The following is a 20915-nucleotide window of genomic DNA, read 5'->3' as shown; positions in this document are numbered from 1 at the left end:
ACATTTTTTTCACTCCAGCGATGCTTTTGTGGTTGAATCTAACTTCTCTTGGTTTTTGCTGGGTCTTATCAGGGAACTCCTCTTACACTTGTAGCCACTGTCGCCTTTCAGAATTGCTAACAATTTCAGGACTTGATTAGCTGAGATACAAAGACCATTTCCCACTTAAATTCCCGACAGTGATTTGGTAAAATAAGATCTACTAGATTTAGGGAAAGATGGAGAAGAAAGAGAAACAAATTAGGTATTATTTCATGCTAGTTGAGTATTATGTGAGAACAGTCAATGTTTCACTTCCCTATTTCCAGATTCAAATCATCAGTAGAGCTCACGCAGAGATACAGGAATAAGAGAAATTACATATTCTTTGAAAAAAAATCATTTCAAATTATACACACATTAAAAAAAGACTGGGGCAAAGATTTATTATTTATTTGCTTTTTACACCATATTAGCTCCTTCAACTAAGATGGTTTTTCCTTGTCATAAAAAAATGCAGTTCTCTCTTGTGAATTTCTTCCTCTTTCAGGGATTCAGAATCATGATTTGTAAGAAAACTAGTAGTCCTGGCACAGAAATATTTTACACAAAGTTTGTCAGACTATTTGGGAGTGGAAGGATCCTGGGAGGAGAGAAAACTATTGAAAAAGTAACAGGCAGGGTCCCTTTCTACCATGCCACATTCCAGTGGCTCTTTGCAGAAGGTTCTGCCACTTAGAGTTTTCCCTCATGTACTTCATATTTAGAAAAGACTTTTTCCTTACTAAACAAAGTGAATCTATTAAATAATAATTCAGCTTCCTACTTATACTTATCAGTAATATGTAAGTGCCCAATTAGAAGACCTGATCAACAGGAGAGGACAGCGGTGCTCTGGCAAAGACAAGTCCAATGACGAAACTTTGTAGTGGGTACATCTATGATTTTCATCTTTTTTTTCACATTGAATACAGATTCTTGTTAATGTCTCTTTGGGCTCAAGGGACCCAAAGAGAGCACTTGTAAAGAAAGCTAAGGGGGTAAGGAAACCATGAGGAATAGAGAATCTGGGGTAAGGGAGGAAGGCTATGGGCCTCTTATCTTTGGCATCCTTACCAAATTATCTACCAGTTTCTCATACTAGATATACTTGTATATCTTGAAACTTTCTCTGTAAAATCATGCTCCACTATCTCCCAAGTTTCAGGTCCAGTATGGTCTCTTAGGTTACAACAAATGTTTCTATGAAACCAGCAAGTTCATTTGTGATTGGTAACTAGGAAAATGAAGTCACACGGAGTTGTTCTGGTTTGGCAGAAGTCAAATTTTCACCTTTAGCAAAACAGGAGAAAGTTTTCAGTCATTGCAGCTCTATTTTTAGAGAAATCAAGAGCGTCTGCACCTGGGCTCTTCCCCAGGGAGGTACACCCCCAGTCTTGCATGACTCTGGGCCCCAGCAGGTCACACTTCCTCCAGGGCTCAGAGCTCCTCTTCTACCTCCTTTGTTCAGCACTCAGATGCAAATATTCCCATTTTATTGTTTTTGTGCATTTTTAACACCCCCTGAGCCAGCCTCCACTACATGTGAATTGCCTATCTGCCTGGCTGTTCAGCTTCTCTCTGGAGGTACATATTACAGCTTTTATTAGCACTTTGGTTACAAAGATGTACAAGTTCTGAGAGGCTTATCCCTAAGCTCAGTTTTACTCTAAGCTCTGTTCTTATTAATGAACATTTTTGCAGAATGCGTCATCTTCCAGGAACATGTGTCTGTGTTAACGTAAAAATCCTGTACTTTACACTTAGTGGGTACTTCATAAATGCTGACAGATAATTTATAATTAATTAACTGTATCACAAGAGTTTTAAAAAGTGATTCCAAGGAATGACTGTGTTGACAATGAACCAAATTACAGGAATTAAGCAGGATCATGGACATCTCTCAAATAGAAAATCTTCAAGTTATTTTAATGTGCATGCTATATTTATCACTACTGTTTTAGAGAAACAGAACCTAACTTCTCAATTTCAAAGACTGATGAACAATCATCCATTAGTTCTTGAAGTTGAATAACAGGAAACTGTACTTGTTTTTCAAACCACTTGGCAATTGTAAGAAGCTGCTGGTCACGAAATGCACGTCCAATAAACTGTAGTCCTATTGGCAGTCCTTGGTTTGAGAGGGCCACAGGGACACTCACTGCCGGCAATCCTGAAGACAAGAAAGAAACCTATTAGCTGACTAATTCTCCATCCTAAGAAAGGGAGACTTCTTCTGCTTTCCAGTGCTAGTAGGTACAAGACAGATAAGGTTGAAAAAATGACAAAAATCATACGATATGCATGCTTTTGTATCTTCCTTTGCTCACTTAACAATATATCTCGGAACTCACTGTGTATCAGCTCGCAGAGACGTTCTTCATTCCTTTTCTATAGCTGCATAGCACTCCATTATGTGGTTTGTACCATAATTTATTCACCCATTCTTCTATGGTTGGGCACTTAGGTTGTTGTTTTCAGTATTGAGCTATTTCACACCATGCCCGGGTGAATTACCTTGTGTACATGTTTTTTGGTATTTTTTTTTTTAAGATTTATTTATTTGAGAGAGAGAGAGAGAGAGAGCAGGGGGAGGGAGAGAAGAAGAGAATCTCAACCGACTCCCCACTGAACATGGAGCCCGATGACCAGGGCTCAATCGCACCACCAATGAGATCATGGCCTGAGCCGAAATCAGGAGCCAGATGCTTGACCGACTGAGCCACCCAGGTGCCCCATGTTTCTCGGTATTCTTAAAAGTCTCTCAGATGAATAGGGATTGCTTCATCAAAAGATAAATGCATATGTAACTGGATATTGCCAAATTCCCCTCCAAAAAAGTTGTAAAAAGCAAAATGCTTTTTCCCTACAGCATTACCGAGTATGTCGTTGAGCTTCTGAATGTTTGCCAATTTGTTGGGTAAGAAATAGTAGCTCAGTTTTAATTCCAGGTTTGGAGGAAAGCAAGTACAAGATCCTAGGATATCTTGTTACGCCATAAAATAAGGAAGTTTTTAGAAATTAATGGGGATAGGTTTAAAGGTTACATGCAACTTGCAAGGGCTCTTGTTGGCCAAACAATTGAGCATCAAAACCAATAATGACAGTAATTGTTTATAATACAGTGAATTTTTAAAAAAGCAAACTGCTAGCTAACATATGTAGAAAGAATGACAGAAAAATCAGCATTTTGTATTCTCTATGAAATAATTCAGGCAAGGATCATCAACAGATCTAAAACTGGGTCAAAGACTTTTGGGGAATAGGATATTCACACAATCTCAAACTATCACCTCACCAACTGGTTTAATTGATAAAAGGAAAAATGTACCTTTACACAGAAAACACCTGGCAGTTACTTTCTTAACTAAGGAATCAACTTAGTCTTTGAAAGTGGAACAAAGTAACATTAACTGTTTCCTGGCATGAAGAGTACATAGTATTTCTGCCAAAATGTTTGACTCAACCCAATCATGAGGAAACAATCTAACAGATCTAGATTATGGATGGAACATCCTAGAGGGCAAGTGCACGAGGCTCTTCAAAAAAGTCAACGTCAACTAAAACAAAAATTTTAAAAGGTGGGGATTTCTAATCAGAAACTATGCAGGCCAGAAGAAAGTAGCGTAACATTTTTTAAGTGCTAAAGAAAAGAAATGTCAAGACAAAATCCTGTACCCAGTGAACATAATCTTTAAACATGAAGGGAAATCAAGCATTCTTAGAAAGGAAGTTAAGAGAATTGGTTAACAGCTGCCCTACCCTAAAAGAATGGCTAAAGGAATTTAAACAGAAAGGATATGATAAAACAAAGAATCTTCATATACCAGGAAGAAATGAACATAGTAAACAAAAGTATGGGGAAATATAATAGGCTCTCCTTCTCTTCTTCAGTTTTCTACATTTTGTTTGATGACTGAAACACAAATTATAAAACAGTCTGATGTGTTCTAAAAAAAAACCAAAACCAAAACCAAAAACCCAAAGCAAGAACTGGGAAATTGTTGTAAATTTTAAAAAGATCATAAACAAATGTACTATATCAGGGGAAAAAACAATTTTATAGAAGACATTTTTGGTACAATTAAGAAAATTTAAATATGGACTATATTGGGAACATTATTATACTCATGTTAGTTTTCCTAGGTGTGGTAACAGAATTGTGGTTATGTGGGAGAATGCCATCATTTTCAGAAGATTTATGCTGAAGTATTTAGGGGTGAAGTATCATGATATTGACACTTTCTTTCAAATTATTCAGCTAAAAAAAGTGAGAGAGAGAGAGAGAGAGTGTGTGTGTGTGTGTGTGTGTGTGTGTGTACAGGGAGAAAGAGGAAGGAGAAAGCAGACAAGGCAAAATGAATGACTCCAGGCAAATGGCATATCGGTATTCAATATACCATTCTTTCAACTTTTCTGCAGGTTTGAGTATTTCCAAAATAAAAGTTAAAATCATGTTATTAAGTAGGTTGTGAGTATATGTGTGCATGGTGACTGCAAGTGCACGCATGCCTAAGCAGTGTACATACCACATACACACACACGTACACACATTCCTAAGCATTCCAAGAGGACAAGCTGTTGCCTTTAGGGAACAATCTAGCTAGAACCTAAGTGGAAGACCAGGGTGCCTGTCTAAAAATTTGAAGAAAACCAGAACATTCCCAAGGGATCCTCACCTGCCATATTTACAGCCTGTGTAAAAATATCATCCTGGGCGCTTCGCGTCCTGTTGTCTTCTTTAATGAACTCCAGGTATGGCACTGCGTCACTCAACGTGGTGGGAGTCAGTAAGACGTCCACTCCAGAGTTAAAAACATTCACAAAATCGTTAGCAATGAGTCGTCTCACTTTCTGTGCCTTAATGAAATAATTCTCATAGTTTCTGTGGAAAAACAGATGATATTTTAAAGATTTTTTAATTTCTTTGAATCAATTTTCACACACAAGGCTTGTTAAAGAATGACTGGATTCTTGACCTTTATAAGCAAGCACCACTAAGATTCCTAACAACACATATAAATGATTTTTGTTCAACTGTGCTGTTATTTCTAAAAATTTGTGTATCAGGAGTTTAATCAGAATTCATTGCTAGATATAATTCTACTCATATAATCACAAAATAGTGGTATCATTCAACCAGAACATTTATTTTCAGGTGGAAAAAAAACCAAGTGCATAGCAATTAAATGACTTTCCAAAGGTTACGAAGATGGGCAGTGGTAAACGAAAGACTAGAACTTAGCTTCAAGAGAGGGAGTTCTGAGAGAAGGGAAACAAATAAGTGAGCCCTTTAATTTCCCCAGCGTACTGCCTGGAGGCAGTTTCCAGGCCTTAGCCCAGACAGGAGGAACCTAAACCGTTTTCAGGAAGTTAGAGACGGGGACTGGAAGTTCAGAGAGGCAAAGACAACTGGAATTTGCTCACCGAGTACCAGAGAGGAGAAAATAGCACACAGAGAGAGCTCAAGAGATCTGCAGAGTGATCCCTCAAGTCTTTGGCTGAGTACTATCTGTGCATGGAGGGAGAAGACATTCTCAAGGCTGGGGAAGAATCACTGAAAAGTCAAACAACTGCAAAGAGCTCCTATAGGGCTGGGAGTAGTGTGTGTTCCTAACAGCCAAAGTGGAAAGACTTCATAACACATGAGGCATCTGGCAGAATTCTTCAAGCGTGCTGCCTCAATTCGAGTTACATTAACCTAGACCAAAGGTCATTTTGGACTCATCCTTGCAAAGTTTTTTTTAAAAGGAAGCCTTGAAAGGATCCAACAGATTCTAAGTAACTTAACTGCATCCCAGAACAAAGCCCAATACTGTTTAAAGGAATACAACAAAAATCCAGCAAATGATAATGTAAAAGTCATCACGCCCAGCCATGCAAAAAAGCAGAAAATATAACCCATAACTAGGGGGTAAAAAGCAATCAACATAAAGAGATCCAGAAACAAAAGAAATGTGGGAATTAGCCGATAAGAACATTAAAACAGCTACTGTAAATATGTTCCATATGTTTAAGAAGATAGAAGGAAACTGGTGTCATGAAGAAACTGAAGAGCTAAGAAGGCCTACTTGGAAGTTCTAGGAATGAAAAATATAAAATAGGAAATAAAAATGACATCAGATGTGATTGACAGCAGGTGACACAGCAGGTCAGGGATTCTGAAGATAGTCATAGAAACTATCCAAAAGGAAGCACAGAGAAAAAGACTAAAAAAAGAAGGAAAAACCAGGGTGGGGCCATCAGTGTGCTGCGGGACAACAGCAAGCAGATTAACATACATATGAATGGAGTCCCAGAAGAAGTGGGGAGGTCAGAAAAAATATTTTAAGAAACAGTGGACAAAACTTTTCCAAATTTCATTAAAATGATAAACCCACAGATCCAAGCAGTTCAACAAACCCCTAAGCAAGAAGAAATATGCAGAAAACCACACCAAGACACATCACAAATTCCTGAAAACCAATGACAAAGTCTTAAAATCAGCTGGGGGGAGAGGGGAGACATGCTGTACACAGAGGAACAAAGACAAGAATGACCACAGACTTCTCAGAAACTACGCAAGTCAGGAGGCAATAGAACAAGATCTTTAAGGTACTGAAAGAAAAACTATCAATCTAGAATTTGATACCCAGAGAAAATATCAAAATTAAAGATAAAATAAAGACTTTTACAAACAAAAGCTGAAAGAATTCATTATTAGCAGGATTGTAGTACAAGAAATATTAAAGTTCTTTAGGGAGAAAGAAAATTATAGCAGATGGATATTTGGATGTACACAAAGGAATAAAAAGCACCAGAAATAGTAAATATTTAGGCCAATATACATGACTTTTTTCTTGTTTTAAATCTCTTTAAGAGAAAAGTTATTAAAGAAAAAATAAAAGAAGGCAGGAAAGTTAAAAGAAAGAACAGATGGGACACATTGAAGACAAACAGTAAAAATCAGACTTAAATGTGGCTCAAATGTAAATAATTATGTTCATTAAAAATAAACTGTGGATTCCTCATTCAATAAATTTGTATTTTTTGAAAAAAGGTAGCAGAATGACAAAACTGTAAACTGAGGTACCACATATGAAGAAAAAAAAATGTTAGAGGAGTTGTTATAGTTTCTGGCACATAAATGGACTTTTTAAGACTAAAAAAAAGTACACCCAAATTCCATTTTTCCTATCACTCATGTCTGTCCTCCCCTCACAAACCAAATGAACAAGCAAACAAAACCCCTCAAAACAAAAAAGCTGACTCAGAAGATAGGGATCAAGCAGAAATTCTCACTTCCTTTTGTCAACCCCCCCAACTGGTGACCATGGAAGAAGCTTTCAGACTCTTCTCCTTCAGTTTCTTTATATGCTGTTACAGTGACCTAGACAGTCTACCAACTTGTGCCCTGAGATACACAATTTGATTCCAATCAGTTATATTTGGCAAATGTAACATTTTCCACTTAATGAAAGGCTTTGCTTAGAAAACCTCTCAGCAGCATTTCATTTTCTTTTCCTACTCCAAAATCATTACACTCATCTGGTCAATATAGAAAAAAGTCTTTCATTCTTTTTTCATTGCTTTTTAAAAAGTTTTTATTTTAATTCCAGTTAATTGCCATACAATGTACAATGTAGTGATTCAACAATTTCATACATCACCCGGTGCTCAGGTGCTCATCACAGCAAGTGCGCTCCTTAATCCCCATCACCTGTTTAACCCATCCCCTCACCCACCTCCCCTCTGCTAACTATCAGTTTGTTCTCTATAGTTAAGAGCCGTTTCTTGGTTTGGTTTCTGCTGCTCCCCCCAATCCCACCCCTTGCTCATTTGTTTTGTTTCTTAAATTCCACATGAATGAAATTATATGGTATTTGTCTTTCTCTGACTGACTTCTTTCACACAGCATTATAATCTCTAGCTCCATCCATGTCATTGCAAATGGCAAGATTTCATTCTTTTTTATGGCTGAATAATATTCCATTATGTGTACACACCACATCTTCCTTATCTATTCATCCAATTGATGGACCCTAGAGCTGCTTGTATATCTTGGCTACTGTAAATAATGCTGCTACACTGGATGGACGTACCCTTTTGAGTTACTGTATTTGTATTCTTTGGGTAAATACCCAGTAGTGTGACTGCTGGATAGTTCTATTTTTAACTTTTTGAGGAACCTCCATATTATTTCCCAGAATGGCTGCACCAGTTTGCATTCCCACCAACAGTGCAGGAGGGTTCTTTTGTCTCCATATCCTCGCCAATACCTGTTGTTTCTTGTGTTGTTGATTTTATCCATTCTAACAAGTGTGAGGTAATATCATATTATAGTTTTGATCTGCAGGAAAAGAGTCTTTTAATATGGAACATAATCAAGTATTTTTAGGTTTTTTGTTTTCAAGCTTTACTAAAATATAATTGACATAAAATTGTGTAATTTTAAGGTGTACAATATGATAATTAGATGTATGTATATATTGTGAAATGATAACCACAAGAGCATTAATTAATACATTTATCACCTTATATAATTACAATTTTGTGTGTGTGTGGTGAGAATATTTAAGATGTACTCTCAGCAATTTTCAAGTATACAACACAGTACTGTTAACTATAGTAACGTTGCTGTGCATTATATCCCCTGAACTTATTCATCTTTTTTTTTTTTTTTTAGATTTTATTTATTCATTTGAGAGAAAGGGAGGGGGAGAGAGAGAGAACATGAGCAGGGTGAGGGGCAGAGGGAGAAGCAAGCTCCACATTGAGCAGGGAGCCTGATGTGGGGCTCGATCCCAGGACTCTGGAAACACGACCTAAGCCGTGTTTAACTGACTGAACCACCCAGGTGCCCCCAGAACTTATTCATCTTATCACTACAAGTTTGTACCCTTTGACCAACATCTCCCCATTTCCCCTAGCCCACAGACCCAGGCAACCACCATTCTACTTTGTTTTTGTGAGTTTGGCTTTTTTTAGATTCCATATATAAGTGAGATCATACAGTACTTGTCTTTCTCTGACTTATTTCACTTAGGAAAATGACCTCAGCATCCACCCATGTTGTCACAAGTGGCCAGTTTTCCTTCTTTTTTTATGGCTGAGTTATATTCCATTGTGTGTGTGTGTGTGTGTGTGTGTGTGTGTGTGTGTATACCACTTTTTTTTTTTATTCATTCATCTGATGACGGACACTTAGGTTGTTTTCATGTCTTAGCTATTGTGAATAATACTCTGAGATAGTGATTTCATTTTCTTTGGATATATACTCAGAAGTAAGACTGCCAGATCATATACGGTAGTTCTATTTTTAATTTTTTGAAGAACCTCCATGCTGTTTTTCATCATGGCTGTTCAAATAATATTTTTGGAAAAAGTAATCCTAAGTATCAGCCCTGAAGGGATACACAGATGAACAAAATGCTTTCTATCCTTGAGGGAATGTAGAAAAACTCCAGGAAGCTATTCATTACAACAATCATTCTTGCCTTTTCACACTTCTCATGTCCTCTACGGCACACTTGGTGGTATACAAGATGAATCCTATTCACAAGATGATGAATAAGTTTATATTGAAGGCAGTCTAAGTAAGAGTCCTAGTAATTTAGAATTCTTTCTTGGAGCAAACAGATACATAATGTAGGGGAAGACTAAGCTGATTTACTAAATTTTTCAAGCTACACCAATGTAACTTCCTGCTTAAGTCTCTAACAACATAAGTCAATATGGCAATAATAGTCAGGGGACATTTAATGAGGCTAAAATTCTTCAGGGCTTCCTACCTAGTTCTGTACTAATCATTTAGCTAGAGTGTAATGTTTTCTCTGCATCTGAATAGCCAGAAACTAAAAGTACTATAAACAGGTCTTTAATTAAGATTTCTAACTCAAATCATAAGGATTTTGCTCCTTTAGCAAATATCTCAACTTATAAGACCTGATAGACATGCTACTAATGTACTCTTGAGTGTTTAAGAATGGAGAAAATTTCTGCTTACTTACTCTTTTATTTTATTTAAGATTTTATTTATTTTTTTGAGAGAGAGAGAGAGAGAGAGAGTGCACAAGCAGGGGGAGAGGCTGAGGGAGAAACAGACTCCCCACTGAGCAGGGAGCCTGATGCAGGACTCGATCCCAGGACCCCTGGGATTGTGACCTGAGCCAAAGGCAGACCCTTAACCAACTGAGCCACCCAGGTGCTCCATTACTTACTCTTTTAATAAGAAAAAATTTCCTGAGAGAATTCTTCCTCTCACCACATCATTAAACCCTTCTCGCCTGGTTGCAGCATACATGGCTTCAGTAGACACATCAATGTCACACCTGTGACCTAAAAACAAAAAAGAGATAAACATTATATGAAAAGGAAGTTTTGGCTGAAAAGCAAATGTAGATTCACATTTCTGACCAATACTAAAATTTTGGGAGACTGTCCTTAGTGGTTCCTCTTCTTTATCTGCCAAGAATCAAGGAGAGAGGAGAAAATAACCAAGAGGGAAACTTCATTTATTCACCTCCTCATCCATCCCTCCCTCCTTCCCTCCCTCCCTCCATTCAAATATCTACTGAACTCCTACCATGTGCCAGGCACTACATTTGACAGACTGAGAATACAAGATAAGATACTGTTCTTGTAAAATATTCACAGTTCAGAGAGGGGAGCCAAACCTACAGAGACATTTATGATGAACAGTGTAAGCAGAAGGCCAAATAACAAAGGTAGAGGATCACTGGTTTACTCGTCCGAATCATTAACATTATCTCCGGGGACAGTTTTTGTCATGAATGAGTAAAACTTCTGAATGCTGGAGACAACCACCTTAAAAGTCCCAAACACAGCCATCTTACCATATTCTAGCCCGTCAAATCTTGCCATATTTGATGCCACTTCCGATGTACACAATACATGGTAGCAGACAATTGAGTAACTCGTGTGGGGCAGGGACACTTCAATTACTTTGGCCCCCTCAGACTCAAAGAGGTTAGCAGCTTTGGACCAAAAAGATCGCACTTCACTTGATAATTCTGGTGCAAGATATTCCTTATTGGAAAAAGTCAAGATATAAAAATTAGAACATTTGTATAGATGGTTTTATAAAAATATGTACTTTAGGACCTTTGGCAATACATTAGAAAATCTAATTAAATTGCTAGTAGGAGCTGGAAAGATCGAACTCATTTTAGAGTGTTTATGGCATGACAAGCACTGTACTAGTTATTTATGAGCTGGATATCACAATATAAAAGATCAGAGAAATGGCTGGGGAACCTGTATTTGTTAAATGTTCATTATCAGATACTCTGCTAGATGCTTTTCAAAGCATCTTAATGTTTTTGCAGAAACTTTTGTATAAGGAGTCTCAGATCGAACATTTTTTTTTTTCAAGTGGGCTCCACGCTAGAACCCAACATGGGGCTTGAACTCATGACTCTGAGATCAAGACCTGGGCTGAGATCAAGAGTTGGATGCTTAGCCGACTGAGCCACCCAGCTGCCCCCTCACTTAATGCTTTTAACAATCCCACGATGTAGATATTATCATCCTTCATTTTATTAATGAAAAACACTGAGACTGGACAAGTTAAGTAACTTTCCTAAAGTTAGGCAGTAGGTGAGTAGAGGATCTAGGATTCTAAACTAGGTCTCTTTCTACAACCTGTGCTCTCTCTAAATCCTTAAAGGAAGGCACAGCTATTATCTTAACTGAAAATTTTAAAGAAAGTATTTCTCTACAGCGGCGGTCTCAACTGGGGGCAATTCCATCCTCTTTCTCTCAACCAGGGGACATCTGGTAATGTCTGCAGGCATTTTTGTTTGTGGGGTTGTGCTGTGGTGTGGGGGCTGCTTCTAAGGGTAAAGGCCAGTGATGCTGTTAAACATCCCACAATGCATAGGACAGTGTCCCACAACAACAAATTATCCAAAAAATGACTGTTAAGCTTGAAATTTAGGCCGGTGATGGGTATTAAGGAGGGCACATTTTGCATGGTGCACTGGGTGTTATATGCAAATAATGAATCATGGAACACTACGTCAAAAACTAAGGATATACTGTATGGTGTCTAACATAACATAATAAAAATTAATTAAAAAAAATAAGTTTTTTTTAAAGGTCAGTAATTGAACGCATTTACTTTCATAATATATGAGTTACTCAGTTGCTACTGTAATAAATGTAGTAGTAACACTACTAATGGTAGTAAAGAAGGTAACATGTATTAAGCCTTTACTATGCAAGGTATGGCTCTGGGCTATGTTGTTTACATCCGGGATCAGCAGATTATGGCCTACCAGCCAGATATAACTTCAGTTATTTTTGAAAATAAAGTTTTACTAGAGCACAGCCACACTCTTCCATTTACATATGGTCTGTGGCTACTCTCATATGACAGTGGCAGAATTAAATAGTGACAATAAAGACTGGATGGCCCACAAAGTCTAAAATATTTACCGAATGACCCTTTACAGAAAAAGTTTACAGACTTCTGCTTAGCATGATTAATTTTTTTTTATTGAGGTATAACTGACATGTAACATTATGATGGTTTCAATATATGATTCAATATTTGTATATATTAAGAAATGATCACCACAGTAAATCTAAGTTAACATCAATCACCATACACAGTGACAGAGTTTTTTCCCTTGTGATAAGAACTTTAAGATCTACTCTCTTAGTAGCTTTCAAATATGCAATACGGTATTATTATCTACAGTCGCCATGTTGTATATTATATTTCCATGATGATTACCAAATTTAAAACTTCACTACTCTCTGACATCAACACTGTTATTATCCCCATTTTGTAGATTGGGAAATTGAGCTTAGATTAAGTCACGTGCTCAGGTTGCAGAGCTAATAAAAGTGGCACAGCGGGATTCAAACCCAACCAGTCTGTTTCCCAAGTCTGTGATCTGTGTTTAACTTGACAGCATTTCTGTAAAGTAATAAAAGGGAAGAGTTACCTTCGGAATTCCTATACACAGTTTGCTCACATCTGTCAAAGTGGGAAGTGTAAATGGTTTAACAGGATCTTGTACTGTGGTAGAATCTTTGGGGTCATGGCCAGCCAGCACACCTGTAAGGAAAAATACTTAGGAATGACAGACATATTGTTTTACAGTGAAATTTATAATGTTCTGAAACCACGGCATCATATAAATACCCAACACAAGTGCGGCATCATCCACACATCTGGTTAAGATTCCTGGCACATCCATTGAGTTCACCAGGGGAATGAGGCCGTGACGAGAAACCAAGCCATAGCTTGGTTTGAAACCAACAACCCCACAGTGGGCAGCTGGATTTCTGGTCGATCCTCCTGTATCGGATCCCAAAGCCCTGGAATTTAAACGGAATTTTCTTTAGAAGAATGACATATCTCCAATTATATTTGGAATCAATTTTTAAGTGTATACTTTTAAACATTATTTCCCCCTGGTTATACAAAAGTAAGAGACGCTTGTCTCAGAAAACTAAAATATAGAAAAATGTAAAGAGGTAACAAAATATTCTACCGCCTGAGGCAAACACTGTTAACATTTTGGCATATTAACTTCAAGACTTATAAAATGCAGTTTTCTTTCATGGTTCAGGTCGTTCTGTAATTATAAGTTCCCATCTCTTTTTTTCTTATCATGAGCCTTGTGCTAGGCCATTAAAATTACTGAAAATTTAAACTATGTGTAATATTCCATCATATCAACTGGTGAGTCCCAGGATTTTAAAGCCCGTTCTCCTACCAGTATACATAGACACCTTATACCTTGCTTTAATGGCAGTTTTACAGTATGCCTTTACAAACGAATCACACCTTTCCCAGAAATTCATACACAGAACCTTCCACTACCTCATTTAGAATCATGGATAGAAATGTACTTTAATTTATTTAAACATTTGTGTTGTTGCCAACTAGGATAATAACTGCATAATAAATTACTTTGTAATAAACACCTTTAAACATAAATCTTTGCCCATATGTCTGATTATTTTTTAGGCTAGCTTCCAAGAAGTAGAGTTAATGAGCCATAGGGTCTGCCTGTTATTCTAAGTTCTTAATCTGTATTGTCAAATGACTTGTCAGAGAGGCTCTGCCAATTTATATTTTCAACTGCAGTGAATCAGATTTGGTCTTATGTTTCATTATCATCACTGAGTACTAGCAGTTCTTTAAAGTTGGTTAATCTGAATAACCAAAAAGCTTTGTTAATGTGCATTTCTGACTAATTTTTCACATTTATGTGTATTTGCATTACCCAACTATGAAGTGTCCATTTCTTTGCTCAGTTACCTATAGAGTATATGTTTTTCTCATTAAAAACAAATCCAAAAACTAATCTTGAGGACATTTTGCTAAGTGAAACAGGTCAGTTATAAAAGCACAAATACTGAATAATTTTCACTCTAGGTGCCCAGTCTTCAAGTTCATAGAGACAGAAAGAAAAGAGTGATTGCCAGGGGCTGCGGGGGCAGGCAAATGGCAAGCTGTTGTTTAAAGGGCACCGGGTTTTAGTTCTGCAAATGAACCAAGTTCTGGAGATCGGTTGCACAACAATGTGAATGTATTTAACACTGAACTGTACACTTAAAAATGGTTAAGATGGTAAATTTTAGGTTATGTACATTTTACCATAATTAATTTTTTAAAACTATTTCAGAGAAAAAAAGGTTTTTCTGATTAGAAAAGTGTATGTGCCAACTACAAAATTTAAAATATTGTATAAGTATATGAAGCATAAAGTGAAATTTCTCTTATAATCACTGCCTCCCTAATAATCCCATTATCAGTTTTGATATACTCATCAGACATGTCCATGGAACTAACATATATATGTATGTAATTATTACTTTTAACAGAAAGGAGGTCATACCGTACATAGTATTCTGCAACTTATTTTCCACTTAACAGGGTATCTTTGATATCTTTCCCTGACATTACAAAGCACTCTAGCTCATTCCTTTTAGTGGGTACATAATACTCCAAGAACCTTCCTGTTTTTAAAACTATTATAAAATAAGCAAATCAAAAGGGGGGGAAAAACAAAGCAGAACACTTGATAGTTTGGGACCCATTCAATCTGGAGTTACTTGGGGTCTGTGCTTCTCTTGACTGTACCCAGAAGAAAGCTTTGGACTGAACAAGGCTCCTACCAATTGCATGGCCCTTGAGCTCTACAGAAAATGCAAATTAGATTGTCTTTCTTACCAAGTCCATATAAGCTACAAAATCAGGCTGTTGCTTTCACAATTTCTAAAAGGACACATTTTCTTATTAGGATTCACTGACGGCTGTGTAAAAGTAAAACCTACATTTCCATAGGAATTATGTGTCAAAATGCCATCTTCTCAAAGCACATTCAGAAAGATGAACGTTAAGTAGTGTGATGAGGGTAGAAAAAAAGCACCTAATCTTGCAGTCCTAACTTGTCAGAACTCTCATTAATATTAATGCAATGCTATGAAATTCCACAGAGATAAAATGAAATGGTTTTACTTGTAAATAAGATTTCAGAGAAACTAAAAAAAAAAAAAAAATCTGAAGAATCTAAATCTCCATAGCTCTAAAAAATATAAATAATTTATTGGTTGCAATGTCTGTGAAAGAGCTTAGTTTCAGCAGATAGTTAAGGAGAAATAAAATACACACAGTACTACAAAAGAAACACATTCAATTTTCTACCGAAACTGAGAAAGTAAATAACAGTGGTATTTATTTACTCTTCCTTAGGTGGTTAAGAAATGCTTTACAAATGGGACTTAAAACATAAAGCATGATGGATGGATTCTTCCCAAATACAGAAATAGGACAGTTGAACAAACAGCCCCTAACAAACATGAAGAAAACTTTACTCAGTGCTACACAATTTTAGTTGCAGACTTAGGAAAACACTACTTTAAATATCCTATTGATACATATCAGGAGCATTTTTTCCTTTTTTTTTTTTAAACAAAAGTCTGATTTAGCTGAAGGATAAACCATAGTTAGCATCTCAGCAGCATTCAACTAAAGCCATGGGGTATTAGCCCTATAATCGGTGAGCAGACACCAAAATAAATTATTTTAAAAATGAATTCAATTATGCTAGCTGGTTTAGTCTGCAAGATCCATAAAGTCATGTTTTTAAGAAAACCAGATACTATAGAGGAAGAGTTTAAATATTATCTTAATGTTAAATGTATAAAATACACATTACATATACTGTACGGTTGAGCGTATTTATAAGATATAGTTATATACCACTGAGCACAGATAACTCACTAAAAGGAAATAAAAATAGCATGGTATGAAGTACTCTATTGTTGGATTCTGAGGACGGTTTATGACTATTTGTATTTGGTTGGGCTTTACAGTACAAACAGAAAAAAGCATCTCACGCAAAGCATGTGAACGCTGCTACCGCCGCCGCACTCCCTCCTGAGCTTCCTCCAGTTATAAGCCAGTTTGAATCCTCCTTCTCACCGTGGGGCTTCTGCTTCCTCTTTTCTCTGTATTGTTTTGAATAACTCCAGGGGTTTTTAACTGGTCCAAATACACCATCTGTGCTTCCAGATCTGAGATGAAGTGAAGCAAGATATCTTAATGAAACTTTCATTTTATATGAAAATTTCACCTCCTGACTATATTATTTGCTTCTAACACTGTATAATCCACTGGAACTTGAACTGGAAAAGGCAAGAAACCTGCTTAGATGTAGCCTTCATTAATTAGATTGTTGAGGAGGTGGAGGACGGGAAGTAAGAGCATGTGCGAGAAAGTAGAGAAAACTAGTCTGTTAGGAAAAGAGGATCTTTACCCCTGTCGATCATCCAGCTCCGCTTATGATGACCTCCCTTGTAAATCAAGGTCTTCCAGCTGAAGAGTGTCATATACATTCAAAGAGTTAACAAGAAGTCCTCTGAAGGATTCCCTCTCTTAACCAGATGTTTTAAGACAAGCATAAGTTGAATACTAACTTATTTTAGAAGTTCTGAAATAATTTCAATCTTACAGGTAAATTGTAAAAACCAAAATATTATGAAAAGAACTTTATACCCTTTACCCAGATTCACCTGTTGTTAGCAAATCACCCAATCTGTTTTACCATTTGTGTGCTCTGTGTGTGTCTGTGACAGACTCAAATACTTCTTGTTCCTGAACCACGTAAGGGTATTCAGTGTGCATTTCCTAACACAAAGGACCTTCCCTTACGCAGTCACAGTACAGTTACCAATCTCAGTAGAGTTAACATCCGTACGATACCTTTATCTGATCCACTGTATGTAATCCAGTTTGGTCAGCTGATCCAATAATGTCCTTTCCAGCATTTTACCCCCTCCCACTACAGGATCGAGTCTCGAGTCGGGTGTTGCATCTAATTATCATCGTCTCTTTAGCCCCTTTTCTGTACTTTTTAAATCATTCACCAGCCAATGGACATTGAGTTATTTCCAGGTTTTGGCAATTATGAATAAAGCCACAATAAATATTGTACTGAAAGACCTTAGCCATTGCTTTTGTGTAAATAAAAGTCTTCATCTCTTGGGTAGGTATGTAGGACTGAGAATGTTGGATCATATGATGTTTAACTTTATAAGAAACCGACAAACTATTTTCCAAAATGGCTACGCCATTTTGCATTTCCTACCGACACTGTATGAGAAACCCAATTGCTCTGCGTCCTTGTCAGCACTTGATACTGTCATTTTTAAGCCATTCTAACAGGTGTATGTATCTCCTTGTGGTTTTAATTTGCATTTCCTGAATGACCATGTTCAGCTTTTTTTTCATATGTTTATTGCCAACTATATATCTTCTTTAATGAAATGTCTGCTTATTTTACCCCCTTTTTTTTTTAATTGGGCTGTTTTCTTATTTTTGAGTTGGGTAAGGTTCTATATATACTATATATATACGCCAGCTCTTTCTCAGATACATGTTTTGCAAAGATTTTCTCCCAGACTGCGGCTTGTTTTTTCATTTATTAGTAGTGTATTTTAAAGTAGAGAAGTTTTTAATTTTAGTGAAGTCCAATCTATCAGTTTTTTATTTTACGGATTGTACTTCACGTGTCACATCTAAAAAATCTTTGCCTAACTCAAGGTCACAAAGATTTTCTCCTACATTTTCTTCTGTAAATTTTAAGTTTTACTTTCCTTAGGCTCTTTTAATCTGGGAATATTTTCTTAGCCTTTCTTCATTTTTTATGATATTCATATTTTAATAGACTGTTTCTCATTTCAGACTTATCTTTTGTTACCTTGTTCTTAGTTTCAGGTTTCACATTCTCAGCTGGAATACTGCACAGATGACGGTGTGACCTCAGGGAATCACATCTCGTATTACATGATGTCCTCGTACCCTCACTTTTTGATTATGTTCATTTTGATCAGCTGTTCAAGGCAATATCCTAATAACCTATGTTCAAGTTTACTCCCATGGATTAATTCATTCAAAATATATTTACTGAGTGCCAAGAGATACCACTGTAAGTAAGAGAGTCAAAGACTTTGCTTCTATGAAACAGGGAGCATAGACAAAGCAAATATTACAAACGTGACAAGTGTTATAAAAGGGAAAATAGAAAGTGCTTTTGGTGACACGCTGAATGCTTTCTCCGCTACATCAGGAACAAGGCAAGGGTATCTGCTCTTACTACTTCTACTCAGTGTTGTACTAAAGTCCTAACCAGCACAAAAGAAAGAGAAATGAGAAGAAATAAAACTGTCTCTATTTGTAGACGACATGATCATCTACATACAATATACCAAAGAATGGACAAAGATCAACTAGAACTAATAAGAGAGCTTAGCAAGGTCATGGGATACAACGTCAATACAGAAAAACAAATTCTATTTCTATATACTAACAATTAGACATTGAAAAAATACCATTTTACCATTAAAAAACTGAAATACTTGGGGGGTGCCTGCGTGGCTCAGTCGGTTAAGGATCTGCCTTTGGCCAGGTCATCATCTCAGGGTCCTGGGATGGAGCCCTGCGTTGTAGTTGTCAGGGGTCCCTGCTCAGCAGCTCTGACCTTCCCCCCAACTTGTGCACTCTCTAATAAAATCTAAAAAAAATACTGAAATAACTGGGAATAAATCAAATTACATATAAGATTGATATGCAAAAAATTAGAAAAATACTGCTGAGAAAAATTAAACAAAATCTAAATAAATGGATGGATATAAGGTGTTCACGGATCAGAAGATACATATTAAGATGTCAAATCTCCCCAAATTGATCTATAAATTCAAAACAATCATAATCAAAATCTCATCAAGCTTCTTTATAGAAATCAGCAAGCTGATTCTAAAACTTCTATGGAAGTGCAAAGGACCTAGCATATGTCAAATAATTTTGAAAAAGAAAACCAAAGTTAATGGACTCTCACTACCTAATTTCAAGGCATACATAAAGCTACAGGAATCAGGGCGCCTGGGTGACTCAGTAGGTTAAGCATCTGTCTTTGGCTCAGGTCAGGATCCCACAGAGCTCTATGTTGGGCTCCCTCCTCGGTGGGGAGCCTACTTCTCCCTTTTCCTCTGCCCCTCCCCCTGCCCACTCGTGCTCTCTCACTCTCTCTAATAAATAAATAAAATCTTAAAAAAAAAATAAAGCTACAGGATCAAGATAGCATGGTATTAAATAGAGATACACAGATCAACAGAACAGAATCCAGAAACAGATCTATACATGTATGTCCAACTGATTTCTGACAAAGGAACCAAGGTAATTTAATCAGGAGAGGATAATCTTTTTTTTTTTTTTTTTTTTTTTTTACAAATAGTGCCAAAACTATTGGACACACGTGCAAATAAACGAACCCTGGCTTTATTCACACCTTATACAAGAAAATTAACTCGAATCGATCATGAGTCTGAAGGTAAGAACTATAAAACTTCCGGAAGAAAAATCTTTTTAACTGTGGATCAGGTAAAAATTTCTTTGTTAATTAATGATACAAAAAGCATTAATCATAAAAGAAATAAAAAGATGAAGTGGACGTCATCAAAATTAGGAATTTTCACTCTTTGAAAGGAATGTTCAGACAAGCCAGACTTGGAGAAAATATTTGCAAATTACCTGACGATGGACTTGAATCCAGAATATATAAAAGAACTCAGAACTCAGTAAGACAAACAACTCAATTAAAAAAAAAAAAAGGTAAAAGATTTGAATAAATACTTCACCAAAGAAGATACATGGGTAGCAAAATAAACACATGATGTTTAACATCATTAGTCATCAGGGCAATGCAAACTAAAACCAAAATGAGATCTGACCATATACCTATTAAACAATAAAACATAATCTCACAAAGAGACTGAGAAACTGGCATTAGAGTCCTCAAGAAATCACCTCAGGGCTTTTGGGTACCTACATTTAATGAAATTAAAAACAAAGATGAAAGAAATACAAGAAAAGAAAATTTTAATTTTACTTACCCCATTGCAAACTCATCTAAATTTGTTTTTCCCATCAGGATAGCTCCCTGATCCAACAACTTCTGAACAACTGTAGCATTATAAGGTGGTACATAACCTGAAAAACATTCAGTTATTTTTATTGTAGGAGAGAGAACAGTGGACATGTAAATCACATGCAAGAAACAATATTTTAAACTACAACGAAGCTATTCATATTGACAGATATTAATTATTCCTAATTTGAGTAGTAGGTAGTACTTTCTTCCAAAAGCTAGTTAATTTTAATTTTTCTACTGCTAATTGCTATGTTTTCCAAAGACAGCTGGTATATTCACTATTTTTATCATCTAAAAACATTGACCTTAACAGTTACTACTACATAATACTGAATGATAGAGATGTACCCAATTCATTTGAAACTAATAACACATCATTATTTTGCTCATTGTACTTGAAATGCTATATCCCATAGTAATTTTTTACCTATTTCCAGACAGAAA

At 36.4% G+C, this 20915-nt stretch overlaps 1 protein-coding gene across 1 annotated transcript in view; it reads right to left on the bottom strand.

The window, feature by feature from the left end:
* Positions 1-247: 247 nt before the first annotated feature.
* The window catches only part of QRSL1 (glutaminyl-tRNA amidotransferase subunit QRSL1), a 32082-nt gene continuing 11414 nt past the window's right edge, over positions 248-20915 (bottom strand). The window contains exons 4-11 of the mRNA XM_045806964.2: positions 20434-20530; positions 16381-16557; positions 13172-13347; positions 12972-13084; positions 10854-11046; positions 10218-10335; positions 4698-4903; positions 248-2191 (exon numbers count right to left, since the gene is read on the bottom strand). Of these exons, the coding sequence (XP_045662920.1) occupies positions 1971-2191; positions 4698-4903; positions 10218-10335; positions 10854-11046; positions 12972-13084; positions 13172-13347; positions 16381-16557; positions 20434-20530 (1301 nt within the window). The 3' untranslated portion in view covers positions 248-1970. The remainder of the gene's footprint in view (positions 2192-4697; positions 4904-10217; positions 10336-10853; positions 11047-12971; positions 13085-13171; positions 13348-16380; positions 16558-20433; positions 20531-20915) is intronic.

This window comes from Ursus americanus, chromosome 11 (genome assembly GCF_024610735.1).
Source record: "Ursus americanus isolate L20-20 chromosome 11, mUrsAme1.1.p, whole genome shotgun sequence".
Taxonomy (NCBI): domain Eukaryota; kingdom Metazoa; phylum Chordata; class Mammalia; order Carnivora; family Ursidae; genus Ursus; species Ursus americanus.
Note: the sequence above shows the minus strand (reverse complement) of the source record. Positions and strands in the feature narration are given on the sequence as shown.